Source organism: Camellia sinensis, chromosome 12 (assembly GCF_055761805.1).
Source record: "Camellia sinensis isolate YWXY chromosome 12, ASM5576180v1, whole genome shotgun sequence".
In the NCBI taxonomy this organism is placed as follows: Eukaryota; Viridiplantae; Streptophyta; class Magnoliopsida; order Ericales; family Theaceae; genus Camellia; species Camellia sinensis.
Genome location: NC_138972.1, coordinates 25,764,101 through 25,786,089, shown reverse-complemented (window position 1 = coordinate 25,786,089; position 21,989 = coordinate 25,764,101). Strand labels below are relative to the sequence as shown.

Genomic DNA, 21,989 nt, shown 5'->3' with positions numbered 1-21,989 from the left:
ATAGAAAGAGAAGTATGAAGAAAATCAAAGGGAATTAAAATTCATTTTTTTGGATTTGAGAATTGAACACTTAGGTAATTTAGAAAACCTTAAATGAGATGATTAAGCAAAACTAATATCGTTAAACTAATATTACTTAGAAAATTCTATTTCTTAGAGGCTTTTTTTTGGGTGAATATTTCTTAGAGGCTAAGTAATGTTAATTTGAGTTAAACTAGGCAACTTAAGCTAATGAAAACAATTGGTGGCCTAAGGAAATTAGTTCCTAGAACAAAATAGAGTAGGACGGAGAAAGTTAGACAGAAACATTCTTCTTGAGAGCGAGAAGAGAATGTTAGAGAAAAGAAAGAGAAATAGGAAGAAAATCATAGGGCATTCAAATTCACCATTTTGGACTTGAGAATTGAACACTCAGGTGATTTAGAAAACCTTAAATGAGGTGCTTGCGTTAAACTAATATCGTTATGCAACAATTACTCTGAAAATTCTCTTTCTTAGAGGCTAAGCAAAGCTAGTTTCAGTTAAACTTGGCCACTTTAGCAAAAGAAACAATTAGTGGCCTAAGCTAATTAGTTCCCAGAACATAAAAGATAAAGATGGAGAAGGACGGAGAAAGTTATAGAGAAACATTCTTCTTAAGAGCTGGAAGGGAAAGTTAGAGAATAGAAAGAGAAATAGGAAGAAAATCAAAGGGAATTGAAATTCATCTTTTCGGACTTGAGAATTGAACACTTAGGTGATTTAAAAAACCTTAAATGAGGTGATTAAGCTAAACTAATATCATTAAAGTAATATTACTCAGGAAATTCTATCTCTAAGAGGCTAAGCAAGGTTCATTTGAATTAAACTAGGCAATTTTAGCAAATGAAACAATTAGTGGCCTAAGTTAATTAGTTCCCAGAACAATGTAGAGAAGGATAGAGAAGGACAGAGAAGGACGGAGAAACTTACATAGAACCTTTCTTCTTGAAAGCTAGATGTGAAAGTTGGAGCAAAGAAAGAGAAATTGTAGTTGTGTAAATTTTCTTGTTTTATTTATTTCTTATTCACCCCCCTCCCCCCCCCCCCCCAAAAAAAAAAAAAAAAAAAAAGAAAAAGTGAAGAGAAAGTTAGAGAAAGAATGAAAATTAGGATGAAAATCACAGGGAATTCAAATTCATCCTTTTGGACTTAAGAATTGAACACTTTCCTGATTTAGAAAAACTTAGATGAGGTACTTAAGTTAAACTAATATCGTGATGCTATAATTACTCAGAAAATTCTATTTCCTAGAGGCTAAGTAAGGTAAGTTTGAGTTAAACTTGGCCACTTAAGCTAATAAAACAATTAACGGCCTAAGCTATTTAGTTCCTGGAACAGAACAGAGAAGAAAGGAGAAGGACGGAGAAAGTCAGAGAGGAACATTCCTTCTTGAGATCTAGAAGAGAAAATTTGGAAAAGAAGAAAGAGAAATAAATTGGAAGAAAATCAAAAGGAATTCAAGATCAACATTTTGGATTTGAGGATTGAATGCTTAAATTCACCCAAAAAAATTGAACGCTTAGGTGATTTAGATACCTTAAATGAGGTGCTTAAGTTGAACTAACTTCCTTAAGCTACAATGACTCATAAAATTCTCTTTCTTAGAGGCTAAGCGTGGTTAGTTTGAGTTAAACTTGGCCGCTTAAGCAAATGAAACAATTAGCGGTCTAGACAATTTTGTTCCTAGAACAAAATAGAGAATGATGGAGAAGGACTGAGAAAGGTAGAGAGAAACATTCTTTATCAGAGGTAGAAGAGAAAGTTAGAGGAAAGAAAAAATAATAGGAAAGAAAATCAAAGGGAATTCAAATTCATCCCTTTGGACTTAAGAATTGAACACTTAGTTAATTTAGAAAACCTTAAATGAGGTGCTTAAGTTTAACTAATATCCTTATGCTACAATTACTCAGAAACTTCTATTTCTTAGAGGCTATGCAAGGTCAGTTTGAATTAAACTTGGCCACATAAGCAACTGAAACAATTAGCAGCCTAAACTAATTGGTTCATTGAACAAAACAATTGATGGAGAAGGATAGAGAAAGGTAGAGAAAAACATTCGTCTTGAGAGTTAGAAGAGAAAGTCAGAGAAAAGAAACAGCAATAGGAAAGAAAGCAATGAGAATTCAAGCTCATCGTTTTGGACTTGTGAATTGAACACTTAAGTGAATTAGAAAACCTTAAATGAGGTGCTTAAGTTAATCTAATATCTTCCTATTGCTAGATTATAGGAATGGTGAACAGGTTGTTGGCTTTTGTTCTGTCTTCTGTATAGCTGTGTTAGGTCCTGGGGTATGCCCCTTGTAGCTGTGTAAATTTTTTTGTTTTATTTTATCTCTTATTCACCCAAAAAAAAAAAAAGTTAATCTAATATCATTAAGCTACAATTACTCAGAAAATTCTCTTTCTTAGAGTCTAAGCAAGGTTAGTTTGAGTTAAACTTGGTTGCTTAAGCTAATAAAACAATTAGTGGCCTAAGCTAATTAGCTTCTGGAACAAAATAGAGAAGGATGGAGAAAGTTGGAGAGAAACATTCTTCGTGAGAGGTAGAATAGAAACTTAGATAAAAGAAAGAGTAATAGGAAGGAAATGAAAGAGAATTCAAATTCATCATTTTGGACTTGGGAATTGAACACTTAGGCGATTTAGAATACCTTAAAAGTACCCTCCTAAAAAAAAAAAACAACTAAACGAGTTGATTAAGTTTTAAACTAATATCGTTACTCAAAAAATTCTCTTTCTTAGAGGCTAAGCAAGGTTAGTCTGAATTAAACTTGACCACTTAAGCTAAGGAAACAATTAGTGGCTAAGTTAATTAGTGCCTAATTAGAGAAGGAGGGAGAAAGTTTGTGAGGAACATTTTTCTTGAGAGCTAAAAGAGGAAGTTAGAGAAAAGAAAGAGAAACGGGAAGAAAATGACGGGGAATTCAAATTCATCCTTTTCTACTTGACAACTGAACACTTATGTCATTTTGAAAACCTTAAATGAGGTGCATAAGTCAAACAACTAGCGTTAAGCTACAATTACTCAGAATTTTTCTTGTTAGAGGCTAAGCAACGTTAGTTTGAGTTAAACTTGCCCACTTAAGCTAACAAAACAATTAGGGGCCTAAGCTAATTAGTTCTCGAACAAAACAGAGAAGGATGGAGAAAGTTACAGAGAAACATTCTTCTTGAGAGGTAGAAGAGGAAGTCATACAAAAGAAAGTGAAATAGGAAGACAATCAAAGAGAATTCAAATTCATCCTTTTAGACTTGAGAATTGAACACTTATGTGACTTAGAAAACCTTAAATGAGGTGCTTACGTTAAACTAATGTCGGTAAGATACAATTACACAGAAAATTCTATTTCTTGGAGGAGGCAAGGTTAGTTTGAGTTAAACTTGGCCGCTCAAGCTAATGAAACCATTAGTGGCCTAAGCTAATTAGTTCCTAGAACAAAATAGAGAAGGGTGGAGAAGGACAGAGAAGGTTAAAGAGAAACATTCTTCTTGTGTGCTAGAAGAGAAAGTTAGAGAATTAAGTTTTCCAATTGAAAAAGGGGAAGAAAGTAGAGCTTCTCTCTTGAGAGAGAAAGTTCCCCCCGTCGATTTTCATGGTGACTGGTAAAAGTTCCGGCCAATTTGTTAGCTCCTCCACTTCTACCTTTGTGTATGGGGTGAGGATGCACGTTTGTTGATCATGTTTATCACCAAGGATCCTCTAGATTTTTTTTTTCCTAAAGTTTCCTAAAGTGGTGTGTTGTATAGGTGAGATTTAATGCTAAAAAATTGATGTGACTTGTCTTTAAATCTCAACCATACAACACACCACTCTAGGAAACTTTAGGAAAAAAAAACTCTAGAGGATCCTTGCTCCATGTTTATGATTATATTGTGTTGAGTGTTGTTAATCTTGGTGACCATGAGATTCTATCATTGCTCATGGAGGTGGACAGTCATTTTCTTTTGGCATTAGTTTATTGTTCATTGGCTTAAAGGTGTTCAAGATGCTCGCAGCTGATATACTGATATCGGCGGAGATGTTCACCGAAGGTGGGTTAGCCGTGTGGGTTCGCTGTTCTCTTCAAGTTCACTGCTGGTGACGGTTTTCCGATGTGATCTGGTTGGTCGAGGGCTACAACGACGGGACTGGGAGGTTGATCACTAGTTCCGGGGTTGTTGTGTTGTGACCTTCTAGAGGGGCTTCAAGTCTATCATGAAGGCAAACAGAGCCTCCTATCTCTAGTTTTTCTAGAGAGAGAGAGAGATGGTGATTATGGGAGTGTAGATGATAGTCGCGGGTATGTTTTTTTTTTTTTTGGGTGATTAAGAAATAAATAAAACACAAAGATTTACAAGAATACAAGGGGCATACCCCAGGCCCTAACAACAGAACAACAACACGAGCCTCGGCCCAAAGCCACCGAAGCCCAAGAAAACACAATACAAAAAAAACACTAAACCAAGCCTAGGAGCTACATCCGAAAAATTAAGAAAAAAATTAAGAGAGCCAATTGAATACTAGCCAAACGATCTGTACAGAGGCCATATCCTATGATGGATAGGGACTTTGTACAAACGACAAAGCCAGCAGCCAAAAAGCATCACCACTTCAACAAAACCCCTACACAACCCGTAGGGATAGGCACTATCACAACAACAAACCTCCCTACACAACCCATAGGGATAGGTACCTGTAACAAAATAGATATCATACAAAAATAACAACCCAAAAGGAATCGTAGGGATGAGCCAAGAGAGGCCCATCCTACCGAAGTTGCTCAAAAACCGATTACACGATACACCAAAATGCACATAAAGCCTCCTACACAACCCGTAGGAGTGGGCAAACTGCACAGTAAAATTATTAACAAATAACTGGAAAGACCACTGATTAGCTCTCACTTGTAGCATAGCAAGGCGCTTGAAGCAGCCATCACCATGGTACATACACACCCTGCCAACTGCCACCCGAACCTGTGCAGCAATCAGCCAATACTCCTTCACTGCATGAGATAAAAACACTGTCAACAGCCTCAGGTAACTACGGATTAAGAAATCACCACACCTCCGCACCACGACGTAAACCACCAGCCATGGGTTGAAAGTACCACATCTGTAATGAAGATCATAGAGCAGCAGAAATAATAAGCACACTGTATAGGACCTCCCCACACTCGGCCCACAATAAAGCATGTCATTCCACTCCATATAGAACCTCACATCACTTGACCCACACCTTACAAGATTTCTCAAAAGAACAAGATGGACAGTATACGTAAAAGCTCCATGAACCTGCACAAAATATATATAATATATAATAAATGTTAGAGCAAAACATGTATACTGTCTCTCATCACTCAACCCACAGTGGCAGAAAATATTTTGCTTGCTCACATCACTCAACCCTCCAATCAGCCACTTCAATGATATATGATTCATCATAACCTGCTAAGGAAGGAAAGAACCTACAAAAAGAACACCCAATTAGTAAAAAACCCCACAGTATGTGCTCACCATCACTTGACCCTAATTGTAGGTGAACTCACACCACTCATTCTCCTGCCATCTGCAATAGCATTGGTCGGCTGCATGATTTTGTAGGGTAGATTCCATATCTCCAAAAACCAATGATCACCTGCAGAAGGTTTAATATTTTCCAAAGAAAGGAGCCTACACCTAACCATTTGGATAATAGAGTTAGTAACAACCTCTTCAGGTTTGTGGACCTTACTAAAGATTCTACTATTCCTCTCCATCCAAATGTGGTAGACAGTGCAGAGAAAAGACAACTTCAGAATCAGCACTTTCAAAGAATTACCACTGGTAGATTTAGTAGCAAACTCAACAGTGTCCAACCAAGGCAAAGAAGGCCAGTTAGCATTACATTTGGCAAGCATGCCACCCCAAATCCTAGAAGAAAATATACACCTAAAAAAGAGATGGGAGTGATTCTCCTCAGGTGCTTGACAGAAAGGGCAACAAGGATTAAGGACAAGACCAAAAGTTTGAAGTCTATCACCAGTATTAAGTCTCTCGTTGATGGCCAACCAAACAATAAAACTAACCCTAGGGATTAAAGGGGGGCCCCAGATAAGTTTGGACCAAGGGACTTTTGGCCCCTTTTCCCTCCACCAATCCCAAACTGACTGGATAGAAAAAGTACCATCAGCAGTCAAGCTCCACACCGAAGTATCAGAAGAGCCAGGTGAAGGTAAGAGAGATGAAGGAGTGGAAGAAATCCACTCCTTGATCTCCCAAGAGTTAGAAATGGGCCACTTCCAAGAACAATTAGAGACTATAGAGCTAACCTTGGAACAGTCAGGAAGATTAGTATCATAAAGAATCCTAGGCCCAAACCTCTTCCAAAGCGAACCAAGAGGGTGCCAATTGTCATGCCAAAGAAACACATTGTCACCATTACCAATCTTGAATTTGATGAGAGGATAGATTAAGTGTCTAAGGGACCAAATTTTCCTCCAAACCCAAGAAGGATCACTAGGGGTCTTAACGGACCAGAAACTCCTACCTTTTAGCAAGTAAGACTTAACCCATTGGCACCACATAGAGCATTCCCCACCCGAAAACAAATACCAAACATGTTTGGCTATAGCAGCCTTGTTCCAGATTTCCAAGTCCTTAAAGCCAAGGCCACCTTCATTTTTATTTCTGCAAATATACTTCCAAGCAATCTTAGCACTATGCTTTTTCGGCCAGTTGTTTTAGCTGCTATACTCAATCTGAGTTTTAGTGAGCATGGGTCCCATTTTATGGTAGCTTCGGTGTAGAGGTGGAGTGGTTTGTGCCCTCCATCTTTTGTATCAAGGAGTTGTCTCATGGAAGTATCAGTGTTTCCAGTCTGACTTTCTGACGACTAGTTTTGGAGCGCTGCCTGAAGCCTGGATATTAAGCTCGGGTGACCAGGCTTGATGTCGACGGTGGTTATGTGGTGCTGGTCTCGGTTTGCTCCGACGCCTACGTTCAATCTTTGTGTCCTTCACAGACGGTGTGCATGATTGCTATCGTGCTCTACGTCGTGCTAGTCCCTCTCTCTCCGGTGATGATTGGTCCGGTTTCAGAGCAGAAGGTGGTAGATTCTATTCTCGGAGCTCACTGGTCGTCCCCGCGCGTGAGAGTTTTGGTGGTTTCTGCCGCCGCTGTGTGTTCTATCTCAGGCACCGGTGGTGGTTCTGGTTCCTCGGTCTCACACCATGGTGCTGGATTTTTGTTCTGTCCGCCTCATCATTCATGGTCGATGGACGGCGTCGTTATTATTGCGGCGCCATCGCTGGTGCCGTGACTCGCCGAGCAGATGGTTTTGTTATTCTGGTGCTCTGCTTCAGATGGGTTCTGTGTTTTCCAGCTTTGGGTTGCTTTCCGGCGTTGTTGCGTCTGGGTTGAGGTTGACGCAACTCCACGCTGAGGTGGGTTTCACGGGTTTGTTTTGGGTCTCGATGGTCTAATGGCGTGGGTTATTGGTGCTGCGATTGGTGGAGTTCCGACGTCTTTTTGTGGTGGCCATGGTGTATCGTCACTGTTTTCTTGCCGAGGATGAAGCTTGGTGAGTTGTACGCTCTTTTGGCGAGTGGCTTTGTATGTTGTGCCGTGTGATATGGCCTGTCTGCTTTTTTACAGGCTGTGCATGATGTGTTTTGGGATGGTAAGCTATATCAGCATCATATATATTAATATATATATATATTTTTGTTTGATTTGTGATCTGCCGCCATTTTGGAACTTGGTGATGCTGGCGGGCCACGTGTGGGATCAATTTTATTTGTTAATCTATCAGGCATGTCCACGATGGCCCACAAGCTAGTTGATGCCGCTTCTTTTAGTTGGCTTTTGATTATAGGTCTTTGATGACCACGTGTGGGCTTAATATTTTTGTGGCCCAAGTTTTTACACTGTCAAGTGGGGTGCTTTTGCGAGGAAAATTTTGGGCAGCTGGTTTTTATTTTCTTTTTAGTCACTTTGCAGCAGATTATGTATAGTCAATTTTTATCGTGATGATTGATCGTGTGATCCTCATGTGACTCAATATGAGGTTAGTTTTGAGCCATCTCCGCCAAGAGTGATTGAGGGGTCACTGCTATGGGGAATAGTGGTTCGATGACTAGCCGAGTTAGAGACTGGGAGATGAGCGGGAGGATAGCTACCGGTTCCGGTTGCTTCTTGTCTTCATGTGACCCATCCTAATTGGTCGTATTGCCACGCCTAACATGGAGTGAAGGGCACACTGCCGTGGGGTTTGAGGCTTGTGATCTACTAAGGAAGGGACTGGGGGATGTGATGATTGATCTCAGGTTATTTTTTGGCTATGTATCGGTTTGTTGTTGTGGGGCTACTGTTGTCACTTCGACTCACAAGACTGTTGCTTATTGTTACTGATCGTGCTAGCTTCATGTGACTCTGTCGGGATTTCTCATGGGGTAGATTTTTTCCTCTGTCATGGCTTTTGTTGAGTGGCTAGGATGTCACGGCTGTGAGGAGTGGGATGCTTACTGGATTCCATGTGTTGATTTACGGTAGAGACTGGGGGCGAATGAGGTTGGCTATCATTTTTGATTTGTCTTGAGGGTTGTTGCTTTGTAAGTATGCTTGTTGTGGTTTTTAAGTTTTTTAGTGTTTGTTTGTATCTTTGCCCATATATCCATCCCAAGTTTCCGTCTATTATCTCTGATGGTAGGGGTTACTTGGGGACAAAAAGGATATATGGGCAAAGTTGGGTTATTTTGTTTTTTTCTGTTGTTCTTGTGTTTCTCCCCCAATCTTAGGGGTGCAGTGGTAGGTTATGTTGGTTATGTATTCGTTTATTTATTTGTTGTTGGGTATGCCTGGGGTATGCCCCTTGTAAACTTGTATATTTCATTGTCTTTATTTTATGACTTACTTACCCAAAAAAAAAAAAAAAAAAAAAAAAAAAAACAATCTTCTTAGGAAGGATAAAAAGAGAGGACCAATACACCTGCATTGAAAACAGGATAGACTTTATGAGGTGGGCTCTACCAGCATAAGAGAGCAATTTATTGGTCCAACTTTTAATCCTCATGGTAATTCTCTCAACCAGAATATGGCAATCAGACACTTTAAGCTTAGTAGTGATTAAAGGCACACCAAGGTATCTCACCGGGAGGGATCCCTCAGTAAATTTTGCAATCTGAAGGATTTCCTCTCTAAGCTCTAGACTACACCCCGAGAAAAAAATATTGCTCTTACTAGGATTAGGAGTGAGGCCCGACAGATTCCTGAATTCCTCCAAACCCTGCATGACAATTTTGGTTTTCTCACATCTCCTGTGGAATTTGAACAACGGACTCCTAGATTTCTCAGCCAAAATCCTAGCAAGGACCTCCATAGCCACCACAAAAAGATACGGGGACATAGGGTCCCCTTGTCTTAACCCCCGAGCCCCTTTAAAATACCCCTGAAGGCTCCCATTAATACAGACCGAAAAAGAAGGGCTCGTGATACAAGCCTTTATCCAGGTAATCATGCAAGGAGGGAAAGCCATAGCTGTAAGAGTATCAATGATAAAATCCCACCTCACAGTATCATAAGCCTTCATAATGTCCACTTTCATGGCACACTTAGGAGTAAGGGACTTTCTATGGTAGCCTCTCATAATCTCTTGGGACAGGAAAATATTGTCCGAAATCCTTCTACCTTGGACAAAAGCAGATTGCACAGGATCAATCAGATCAGGGAGAGCCAACTTAAGTCTATTAGCTATGATCTTAGCAATACATTTGTAGATGGTATTACAACAGGAAATGGGTCTATAGTCACCAACATGCATAGGATTGGGAACTTTAGGAATGAGAGCAATGATGGTACTATTGACCTCAGAAAGAAGTTTACCAGTGTCAAAGAATGACTTGATGGCTAAGATGACATCCTTACCAACAATATCCCAAGAACTTTTAAAGAACCCAACTAAATACCCATCAGGACCGGGGGCTTTATTGGCTTTTAAAGACCAAAAAACCTCCTTGATTTCATTCTCAGAAACAGGTTTGGACATCAAATCATATTGAGAAGGAGAGACTCTTTTATGCACCAAAGATTGGATTCTCTCAAAACCATTATACTGATCCACAAAGGGAGTACCAAATAAATTGGTATAGAAATTGATGAAAGAGGTGTGGATATCAGAACTATTAGTAGACCTAGTACCATCACCCATATCAACACTCAAAATTTTCCCTCTATTGATATTGCTCTTCACAGACCTAAAAAAGAATTTGCTATTCCTGTCCCCAAGGCCAAGCCATTGCACTCTGGATTTTTGAAGGGCAAGACTTTCTTCTAATTTACTAAGCTCAATGTATTTTTTCAAATCCTCTCTCTCTTGAACTTGCAATCGCAGGATCTTTATCCAGCTTATACTGAATCAGATCCAAATTAGCCTTAGCAATTTGAACATGAGTAGATATGTCACTAAAATCCTTCTTGTTCAAAAGCTTAAGGCTAATTTTAAGTTGCCTAAGTTTTTGACAGACCCTAAACATAGGAACGCCCCGAATATACTGGCCCCAAGTGTTAGAAACAGTACTCAAAAAATCTGGATGTTGAGACCAGAAATCAAAATATTTGAAGGGTTTCTTGAAGGAGCTCTTAGCAGCACTGATATTGACCACAGCAGGGGAATGGTCAGAAATGCCAGACGGAAGAAAATTGGCAGTAGCCTCAGGAAATTTGTCCAGCCAAGCCTCATTAACCAGGACTCTATCTATTTTTGTAGGCGTGGTGAGGAGGCGTGGTGCTGCGTACAGTGCAGTTGCAGGGAATTGCTGCTGGCATCCTTGTTTTTTGGCGTGGAAGGGTGATGAATACATGCTGCACAGATTCGGGTGGCAGTATGAAGGGTGTGTCTGTACCATGGTGATGGCTGCTGCTAGCGCCTTGCTGTGCTACAGGAGGGAGAAAATCAGTTGTTCTTCATTGTATTTTTTGCATAATTTTGCAGTGTGTTTAGCTTATTCCTACGGGCTGTGTAGGAGTATTTTTGTGCTTCTTTGTGTTCCTAATAGCTGTCCTAGTAACCATGTTTCGGCTTGCACACATTTTAACAGTTTAGTTTTGTTTTTGTTTCTCATTCCTATCCCTACGGGATGTGTAGGGAATGTTGTTTTGTTTTGGCTCGTGCCTTTTGTGGATACAGTGTCCAGGTTCTCTTGCTTGGTGCTACAGTAGCAGGAGGTTCTCTTCAAGACCATAGCCTCCTGGATCTATGCTTCAGTTTGTTCTCTTCGCCTAGGTTGTTATAATTGTTTATATTTCTTGTTCACTCTTCCTATTGCTAGATTATAGGAATGGTGAACAGGTTGTTGGCTTTTGTTCTGTCTTCTGTATAGCTGTGTTAGGTCCTGGGGTATGCCCCTTGTAGCTGTGTAAATTTTCTTGTTTTATTTTATCTCTTATTCACCCAAAAAAAATATAAGCCCCCTCACTCCTTTTGTTAGCCCAGGTGAATTGGCAACCACCATAAGATAGGTCCGCCAACTCAGAGGCATTCACATAAGAATTAAATTCCTCATTTTCATTTGTCCAATTAGAGGTCCTCCCAATTTTTTCCTGCTGGTATCTAATAGCATTAAAATCACCCAGGAAAACACAAGGAGCTTTGGATTTAACACGGGAGATATCATACATAGATTCAAAAAAAACCTTTCTCAGAGTGTGCTTATTTTCAGCATAGACAAAAGTTGAATAAAATATTTCATTGGAAGCCAATTCAACAACTTTACACAAAATATGCTGATTAGACATAGAAAACATTTGAACATCACAAAAAACATTGTTCCAGCACAACCAGACTCTACCAGTTTTAGTTGGTTGTGAATTAGAGAGCATGGACCATTGACCAAAACATTTTACACAAGTACTACTCTCATTTAACTGTTTTATTTTAGTTTCCAAAACCCCCATGACATGAATATTTTCTTTAAGCACAAAATTTTTAACTTCTTTTTGTTTAGAAGGATCATTCAATCCTCTAACATTCCAGGAAGCAATTTTGACATGCATAGAGACACAAAAAGAGAGAGTGACACAATCCACAACCAACTAAAACTAAGTACCTTTGCCAGAGGGTTTATTCTTCACCTGCTGGGATGGTGTAGCAGAACTAGCGTGCACCATTTCAGCCTTAGTTTCCTTTATTACTGTGTCCAACACTTTTGCAGAAACTGGAGCCACTATTTTAGCAATCTCAAAAATCCTCTTTTGAAACCTATCCACATCACTACTTTCAGAACTATGCTCTTCCCCAGACAAGCTCTTGTCAGCTGAAGTCTCCTGAGTATCAAGGGATTGATCAGATGAGTCCACCCTTGTAGTTGCAGGTTCAGGAGTTGGAGCTTCTTGGTTTTCCACCCCTGCAGGCAAAGGTACAGAAACTGGGTCTGGGTCTGCCTCCACTTCTGGTATCGTTTCCAACTCAGGTTCACCCACCTTTCTCTTACCCTTAGCTTGAACAGTGGTCCAGCCTTCTTCCTGAGCATTGATATTTTCCTCAGATGTCTTCTGCAGGGAGATCAACAGAGCCACTTGTTTAGACACACACTTTTCAGTGCTATGTCCAAATATTTTGACAGTGTTGACAACGGGATGGCAGTCCCTGATATTCAGCTCGGATTAGAACAGCATCATCAGCATGCCTAATTTGAAAGTAGGTAGGCAGTTTTGAGGTGGCCTCAATTTCCACACAGACTCTAGCAAGCGTCACCCTGCTACCCCGCGCCGTAAGCTGGTCCATGAAAAGGGGATTACCAATGGCACTGGCAATCCTACTCAAACTATCAGGATCCCAATATTCCAAAGGAATATTAAAGAATTTCACCCAAACAGGGATTTTGGTTGATTTATCTTTTGTTAGTTTCATCATCCTTTTCCACTGTTTCAGAATAAGGAGATAACCACCTATATACCACGGGCCTCCTTCAAGGACTTCTCTGCAACAATCAGGGGTGTCGAAAATGAAGAACATAAATCCATCCCCATTAGTTAAAACCTCCTTGAGGCCCTTAGCTTTCCACAGCCTAAAGGCACTGTTACGCAGATAGTTGTAACCCACTCCCTTGTCAACAAAATAACCCACAAGGCAAGAATCCCATTTCTCAAGCGGATCAGTTCTCGAAGGCATATTCACAACAACACTATCCACAAAAGTAGTAGGAGGGATATACTTGAGCTTGATATTTGAGCGGGTTAATGCGGCCGGGATGTTTGCCCAGGAGCGTTGTTCTGGGCCCTCGATGGTCCTGTTCCCAGCGGCACCACCGCGACCTCCTCTCCCCCCACGATAGCTTCCACCCCCCCGAACGGCTCCTCCTTGGGAAGATGAGGAATCCCTAATCGGTATTTGTACATCAGCAACAAAAGCCATACCTGGATCTGCTGATTCAATAATGTTCTTGTTTTCCCCTCGATTACGCGCTACGACCACACTATCTGGAAGATTTAAGAAACTATTATACTCTTCCTCCACTATATCAGACCAACTCGTGCTGATAGCATTTCCAATCGGCGTCGAAGGCTCGCAGCTCGGTGCAGGAGGCATCGGCTCTTTCAGTTTCTCCGAGGGCGTCGCGGGTATGTTTCTAGTGGCTATTCCGGCGTTGCTCGAAGTCGCTGGTAGTGCTCAGCTTCTTCTTCGGCGTTGTTTGTATATCGAGGAGGTCCCAGTTGTGGTGGACCAGCGTGATTGGTGGTTTTCTAGTTTGTGGCCGTTGATAATTATATCTTGGTGATTTTCTGGGTTATGTTGAGGTTGACGAAGTTCATCGCTGTGATGGCTAGTTGCAAGTCGCCGGCTGTGGATATGTCGTTGGTGATTCTGAGTTTGCCGGTGCCACTTTTTTCCAGTGCCGCTGTACATGGAAGTTTGGTGTTATGGTTGTTGTCTACGCGCTATCTCGGCCAGTGGTGCGTTACGATGTAGCGAATCATTTTCTGAGTTCGAGTTTCCCGCCTAGGCTAGACAGCTTGATGGTTTCTGTCTGGGCAGGTCACTGTAAAGTCTGGAAGTGATGTTTGGCAAAGTGCATGGTACCGAGGTATATTACACTGTTGTGATAGTTGAAATTTTAGTAGTTTACATATATATTCTGCTGGGTTGTTTGCTACAAAACTATGGGTTCTCACTTTGCCCACAGTTTTGTTTTAAACTACCTTTTGTATATATTATGGTTTTGTTATGGTGGGACCATCATAAGTGTTAGTGGAGATTGTTATTGATCACCACGTGGGAATGAAGGAAATTTAATTCTGTTGGATTAATTGGTTTTGTGGGTGTACCATGGACTTTCGGTTATGATTTGTTTTTATTGGGGCTCATTGATGTGTTTCTTGGACATATTGCATATACTTTTATGATTGGTGGGCCCATAAAATTCTATTTAGCCACTATGTCGCAGACCATTTATAGCTGATCTCTTCTTGATGATTGATCGTGTGATTCTCATGTGACTCATTTGAGGGTAGTGTTGATCCATCTCCACCAAGAGTGATTGGGGAGTCACTGCTTTGGGGAATAGTGGTTCGATGACTAGCCGAGTTAGAGACTGGGAGATGAGCGGGAGGATAGCTACCGGTTTTCTAGTTGCTTCTTGTCTTCATGTGACCCATCTTAATTGATCGTATTGCCACGCCTGACATGGAGTGAAGGGCACACTGCCGTGGGGTTTGAGGCTTGTGATCTACCAAGGAAGGGACTGGGGGATGTGATGATTGCTCTCTTGATTTTGTTGGCTATGTACTGGTTTGTTGCTGTGGGGCTATTGTTTTTTCACTACAACTCCTAAGGCCGTGGCTTATGGTTACTGATCGTGCTAGCTTCATGTGACTTTGTTGGATTTGCTCATGGGGTAGACTTTTTTCCTCCGTCATGGCTTTGGTTAAGTGGCTTGGATGTCACGGCTATGAGGAGTGGGACGCTTATTGGATTCCATGTTTATCTGCAGCAGAGACTGGGGGCATGTGGGGTTGGTTTTCATCTTTATTTCGGCTTAAGGGTTGTTTTGTGAGTGTGTCTATTGTGTTTATTAGCTTTGTGGTGTTTTTGTTTTTGCTGTTTGATGTTTGTTTCTTTGCCCACATGTCCACCTCAAGTTTCCATCTATTATCTTTGATGGTAAGGGTTACTAGGGGACAAAAAGGATATATGGGCAGAGTTGGGTTCTTGTGTCTTCTGTTGTTCTTGTCTTTCCCCCTTTCTTAGGGGGTACAGTGGTTGTTTATGTTGGTTTGTTGGGTTTTTTATTATTATTATTTCTTGTTGGGCGTGCCTGGGGTATGCCCCTTGTAAACTTGTAAAATTTCATTGTCTTTATTTTATGACTTACTTACCCAAAAAAAAAAGAGAAAGTTAGAGAATAGAAAGAGAAGTACGAAGAAAATCAAAGGGAATTAAAATTCATCTTTTTGGATTTGAGAATTGAACACTTAGGTAATTTAGAAAACCTTAAATGAGATGATTAAGCAAAACTAATATCGTTAAACTAATATTACTTAGAAAATTCTATTTCTTAGAGGCTAAGTAAGGTTAATTTGAGTTAAACTAGGCAACTTAAGCTAATGAAAACAATTGGTGGCCTAAGGAAATTAGTTCCTAGAACAAAATAGAGTAGGACGGAGAAAGTTAGACAGAAACATTCTTCTTGAGAGCGAGAAGAGAAAGTTAGAGAAAAGAAAGAGAAACAGGAAGAAAATCCTTACCCAAAAAAAAAAAAAAAAAAAGGAAGAAAATCATAGGGCATTCAAATTCACCATTTTGGACTTGAGAATTGAACACTCAAGTGATTTAGAAAACCTTATATGAGGTGCTTGCGTTAAACTAATATCGTTATACAACAATTACTCTGAAAATTCTCTTTCTTAGAGGCTAAGCAAAGCTAGTTTCAGTTAAACTTGCCCACTTCAGCAAAAGAAACAATTAGTGGCCTAAGCTAATTAGTTCCCAGAACATAAAAGATAAAGATGGAGAAGGACGGAGAAAGTTATAGAGAAACATTCTTCTTGAGAGCTGGAAGAGAAAGTTAGAGAATAGAAAGAGAAATAGGAAGAAAATCAAAGGGAATTGAAATTCATCCTTTGGGACTTGAGAATTGAACACTTAGGTGATTTAGAAAACTTTAAATGAGGTGATTAAGCTAAACTAATATCATTAAAGTAATATTACTCAGGAAATTCTATCTCTAAGAGGCTAAGCAAGGTTCATTTGAGTTAAACTAGGCAACTTCAGCTAATGAAACAATTAGTGGCCTAAGTTAATTAGTTCCCAGAACAATGTAGAGAGGGATAGAGATGGAAGGACGGAGAAAGTTAGATAGAACCTTTCTTCTTGAAAGCTAGATGAGAAAGTTGGAGCAAAGAAAGAGAAATTGTAGTTGTGTAAATTTTCTTGTTTTATTTATTTCTTATTCACCCCCCCCCCCCCCCCAAAAAAAAAAAAGAAAGAAAAAGTGAAGAGAAAGTTAGAGAAAAGAACGAAAATTAGGATGAAAATCACAGGGAATTCAAATTCATCCTTTTGGACTTGAGAATTGAACACTTTGCTGATTCAGAAAAACTTAGATGAGGTACTTAAGTTAAACTCATATCGTTATGCTATAATTACTCAGAAAATTCTCTTTCTTAGAGGCTAACCAAGGTTAGTTTGAGTTAAACTTGGCCACTTAAGCTAATGAAACAATTAACGGCCTAAGCTATTTAGTTCCTGGAACAGAACAGAGAAGGATGGAGAAATGACTTGATCGTGTGATCCTCAAGTGACTCGATATGAGGTTAGTTTTGAGCCATCTCCGCCAAGAGTGATTGAGGGGTCACTACTATGGGGAATAGTGGTTCGATGACTAGCCGAGTTAGAGACTGGGAGATAAGCGGGAAGATAGGTACCGGTTCCGGTTGCTTCTTGTCTTCATGTGACCCATCCTAATTGGTCGTATTGCCACGCCTGACATGGAGTGAAGGGCACACTGCCATGGGGTTTGAGGCTTGTGATCTACCAAGGAAGGGACTGGGGGATGTGATGATTGATCTCAGTTTATTTTTTAGCTATGTATCGGTTTGTTGCTGTGGGGCTACTGTTGTCACTTTGACTCACAAGACTGTTGCTTATGGTTACTGATCGTGCTAGCTTCATGTGACTCTGTCGGGATTTCTCTTGGGGTAGATTTTTTCCTCTGTCATGGCTTTTGTTGAGTGGCTAGGATGTCACGGCTGTGAGGATCCCGCTTACTGGATTCCATGTGTTAATCTACGGTAGAGACTGGGGGCGAATGGGGTTGGTTATCATTTTTGATTTGTCTTGAGGGTTGTTGCTTTGTGAGTATGCTTGTTGTGGTTTTTAATTTTTTGGTGCTTGTTTGTATCTTTGCCCATATATCCATCCCAAGTTTCCGCCTATTACCTCTGATGGTAGGGGTTACTTGGGGACAAAAGGATATATGGGCAAAGTTGGGTTATTTTGTTTTTTATGTTGTTCTTCTGTTTCTCCCCCAATCTTAGGGGGCGCAGTGGTATGTTATGTTGGTTATGTATTCGTTTAATTATTTGTTATTGGGTGTGCCTGGGGTATGCCCCTTGTAAACTTGTAAATTTCATTGTCTTTATTTTATGACTTACTTACCTAAAAAAAAAAAAAAAGAAAAAAGGAAGGAGAATGACGGAGAAAGTCAGGGAGGAACATTCCTTCTTGAGATCTAGAAAAGAAAGCTTGAAAAAAAAAAGAAAGAGAAATAGGAAGAAAATCAAAAGGAATTCAAGTTCAACATTTTGGATTTGAGGATTGAATGCTTATATTCACCCAAAAAAATTGAACGCTTAGGTGATTTAGATATCTTAAATGAGGTGCTTAAGTTGAACATTCCTTAAGCTATAATGACTCATAAAATTCTCTTTCTTAGAGGCTAAGCAAGGTTAGTTTGAGTTAAACTTGGCCGCTTAAGAAAATGAAACAATTAGCGGTCTAGGCAATTTTGTTCCTAGAACAAAATAGAGAATGATGGAGAAGGACAGAGAAAGGTAGAGAGAAACATTCTTCATCAGAGGTAGAAGAGAAAGTTAGAGGAGAGAAAAAATAATAGGAAAGAAAATCAAAGGGAATTCAAATTCATCCCGTTGGACTTAAGAATTGAACACTTAGTTGATTTAGAAAACCTTAAATGAGGTGCTTAAGTTTAACTAATATCCTTCTGCTACAATTACTCAGAAACTTCTATTTCTTAGAGGCTATGCAAGGTCAGTTTGAATTAAACTTGGCCACATATGCAACTGAAACAATTAGTGGCCTAAACCAATTGGTTCATTGAACAAAACAGTTGATCGAGAAGGATAGAGAAAGGTAGAGAGAAACATTCGTCTTGAGAGGTAGAAGAGAAAGTCAGAGAAAAGAAACAGCAATAGGAAAGAAATCAATGAGAATTCAAGCTCATCGTTTTGGACTTGTGAATTGAATACTTAAGTGAATTAGAAAACCTTAAATGAGATGCTTAAGTTAATCTACTATCATTAAGCTACAATTACTCAGAAAATTCTCTTTCTTAGAGTCTAAGCAAGGTTAGTTTGAGTTAAACTTGGTTGCTTAAGCTAATAAAACAATTAGTGGCCTGAGCTAATTAGCTTCTGGAAAAAAATAGAGAAGGATGGAGAAATTTGGAGGGAAACATTCTTCGTGAGAGGTAGAATAGAAAGTTAGATAAAAGAAAGAGTAATAGGAAGGAAATGAAAGAGAATTCAAATTCATCATTTTGGACTAGGGAATTGAACACTTAGGCGATTTAGAATACCATAAAAGTACCCTCCTAAAAAAAAAAAAAAACCACTAAACGAGTTGATTAAGTTTTAAACTAATATCGTTACTCAAAAAATTCTCTTTCTTAGAGGCTAAGCATGGTTAGTCTGAGTTAAAACTTGACCACTTAAGCTAAGGAAACAATTAGTGGCTAAGCTAATTAGTGCCTAAATAGAGATGGGGGGAGAAAGTTTGTGAGGAACATTTTTCTTGAGAGCTAAAAGAGGAAGTTAGAGAAAAGAAAGAGAAACGGGAAGAAAATGAAAGGGAATTCAAATTCATCCTTTTGTACTTGACAACCGAACACTTAGGTCATTTTGAAAACCTTAAATGAGGTGCTTAAGTCAAACAACTAGCGTTAAGCTACAATTACTCAGAATTTTTTTTGTTAGAGGCTAAGCAACGTTAGTTTGAGTTAAACTTACCCACTTAAGCTAACAAAACAATTAGGGGCCTAAGCTAATTAGTTCTCGAACAAAATAGAGAAGGATGGAGAAAGTTACAGAGAAACATTCTTCTTGAGAGGTAGAAGAGGAAGTCATACAAAAGAAAGTGAAATAGGAAGAAAATCAAGGAGAATTCAAATTCATCCTTTTAGACTTGAGAATTGAACACTTATGTGACTTAGAAAACCTTAAATGAGGTGCTTACGTTAAACTAATGTCGGTAAGATACAATTACATAGAACATTCTATTTCTTGGAGGAGGCAAGGTTAGTTTGAGTTAAACTTGGCCGCTCAAGCTAATGAAACCATTAGTGGCCTAAGCTAATTAGTTCCTAGAACAAAATAAAGAAGGACGGAGAAGGACAGAGAAGGTTAGAGAGAAACATTCTTCTTCAGAGCCTTTATTTATTTATTTATTTTGGGGTAAGTAAGTCATAAAATAAAACAAAGAATTGTACAAGTTTGAAAGGGGCATACCCCAGGCACACCCAACAACAAATAAAACGAGCATAACCAACATAAACTACCACTACACCCCCAAGAAACAGGATAAACAAGAACAACTGAAAAAACACAATGACCTAACTCTGCCCATATATCATTTTTGTCCCCAAGCAACCCCTACTATCAGAGATAATAGATGGGAACGGAGATGGATATATGGGCAAAGATATACAAAAAAACACTATGGAGCTTATAAACACAACAAACACACTCACAAAGCAACAACCCTCAAGCCGAATCAAAGATGATAACCAATCCCCCATGCACCCCCAGTCTCTACTGCAGATGAAACATGGAATCCAATAAGCGTCCCACTCCTCACAGCTGTGACATCCAAGCCACTTAACCAAAGCCATGACGGAGGAAAAAATCTACCCCACGAGAAATCTCAATAAAGTCACATGAAGCTAGCACGATCAGTAACCATAAGCCACGGTCAAGGGAGTTGAAGTGAAAAAACAATTGCCCCACAGCAACAAACCAATACACAGCCAACAAAATCATGAGATCAATCATCACATCCCCCAGTCCCTTCCTTGGTAGATCACAAGCCTCAAACCCCACGGCAGTGTGCCCATCACTCCATGTCAAGCGTGGCTATACAATCAATGAGGACGGGTCACATGAAGACAAGAAGCGACCAGAAAACCGGTAGCTATCCTCCCGCTCATCTCCCAGTCTCGAACTCGGCTGGTTATCGAACCACTATTCCCCATAGCAGTGACTCCCCAATCACTCTTGGCGGAGATGGCTCAAAATCACCCTCGTATCGAGTCACATGAGGATCACACGACCAATCATCACGAAGTGATCAACTATGTAAGTGATCCGCTGCCCAATAAAGCCCATAAATAATTGGCTATGGCCATGGGCCTAAGAAAACAACCCACAGCCCACGTACTTTCACCAACCCACAAGCCAAAATTTGGCCACTAATGAAATTACACACAACACGGGAAGATCAAACCACCATGGGCCCATATAAAAAAACCACGGCCAAACACACTTACTCCTAAAACAGCCGATGTGCACCCATGTGAGCCCCTCAAAAATCAAATCAAATGGGACCCACAGTCCACTCTTCACCATACCACCAATACAATCAGTAGTTTCTTCAGCAAAAGCAAACTTGTGGGCCCCAAAGCCAACAACTACCCGAATATATATATATATATATATAAAACATATATATAATAACCAAAATCAAATAGCATGATCACCTATCAATTGGCTAGCCCCACCTTGAGTCAAAACCATCAAGCCAAAACCGTGTGCTGATTTTTAACAAAACCGTGGGCCAACCTCTCTCCTATGTGATGCCATCAAATCAACTTAGATTGCCACCTTCCTGCCATACATTGGCGGGAAAGTTGAAATCAACAAATAATCAGATACAACGCGGTTCACGACACTACAATGCTGCGCGTGGACCCCACTCATCTCCTCTAAATTTCAATTTACAGAGCTAACGGCACTAGAGCAAAGAACCAGTACGTAGAAAAGCCCATATATGTAACGATGGACAAAAAGCCATCCGCCAGCAACACCACCCTGCAGCAACAACGACACCGGCACAAAAATAGCATCGGACTAACACGGAGATCTAACCCCAATAGCGGCTGAAACAGACTCACGCCGAAACAAAAAGTCGCTGGAGTACCTTGCTACCAATGATGGAACAAGGAAACAACCAAACATCAAAACCCAGCACCGCCCATGACACAACACCACCGGTAGTACTAAACAAACCGAAGCACAGAGTAGACAGAACACAGAGTATACTGAACCCAGCATATCTCAATCTCTCTCACCCTTACACGGTTCCCACTGCAGAAGCACTGCCAGAATAACCCAAACAGCACACCATGAGTTGGAGCCAAAATTCAGAGCACAACCAGCCGGACCACCACAGCTAGTCAGCAAGACCAACAATGACCACCATTACATGCGATTCTCTCTCTCCTACGAAGTAAACTCAGAGAAGCAAAGAACCATGAACCCAGCAGTTGGACACTAAACTATGTATACCCAGTACATGGGCAATGGTCACCCGAGCTTAACACAACCATGGAGATGAAAACCTAGGTGTGATATCTCCAAAAGAACCCAAACCATCCGTGAAATAATCGGAAATAATCGGAGAATCAATAGGAACCTTAATCAACAGAAGCCCATTGAGTCTACCATAAAACCTCCACTTTAACACAAAGATGGAAAGCAACACCACTTCACCAAATTGAAAT

The 21,989-nt window shown here is 40.1% G+C and overlaps 1 protein-coding gene across 1 annotated transcript in view; it reads right to left on the bottom strand.

Annotated features, from left to right (window-relative positions):
- Window positions 1–13,564, bottom strand: part of LOC145803453 (uncharacterized) — a 44,144-nt gene extending 30,580 nt beyond the window's left edge. Inside the window, exons 1-11 of the mRNA XM_082896724.1 lie at window positions 12,647–13,564; window positions 12,109–12,528; window positions 11,671–11,760; window positions 10,531–10,913; window positions 8,991–10,388; window positions 5,524–6,669; window positions 5,408–5,468; window positions 5,219–5,295; window positions 4,957–5,116; window positions 4,797–4,851; window positions 4,666–4,694 (exon numbers count right to left, since the gene is read on the bottom strand). Coding sequence (XP_082752850.1) covers window positions 4,666–4,694; window positions 4,797–4,851; window positions 4,957–5,116; window positions 5,219–5,295; window positions 5,408–5,468; window positions 5,524–6,669; window positions 8,991–10,388; window positions 10,531–10,913; window positions 11,671–11,760; window positions 12,109–12,528; window positions 12,647–13,564 — 4,737 coding nt within the window. The remainder of the gene's footprint in view (window positions 1–4,665; window positions 4,695–4,796; window positions 4,852–4,956; window positions 5,117–5,218; window positions 5,296–5,407; window positions 5,469–5,523; window positions 6,670–8,990; window positions 10,389–10,530; window positions 10,914–11,670; window positions 11,761–12,108; window positions 12,529–12,646) is intronic.
- Between the last annotated feature and the right edge of the window lie 8,425 nt (window positions 13,565–21,989).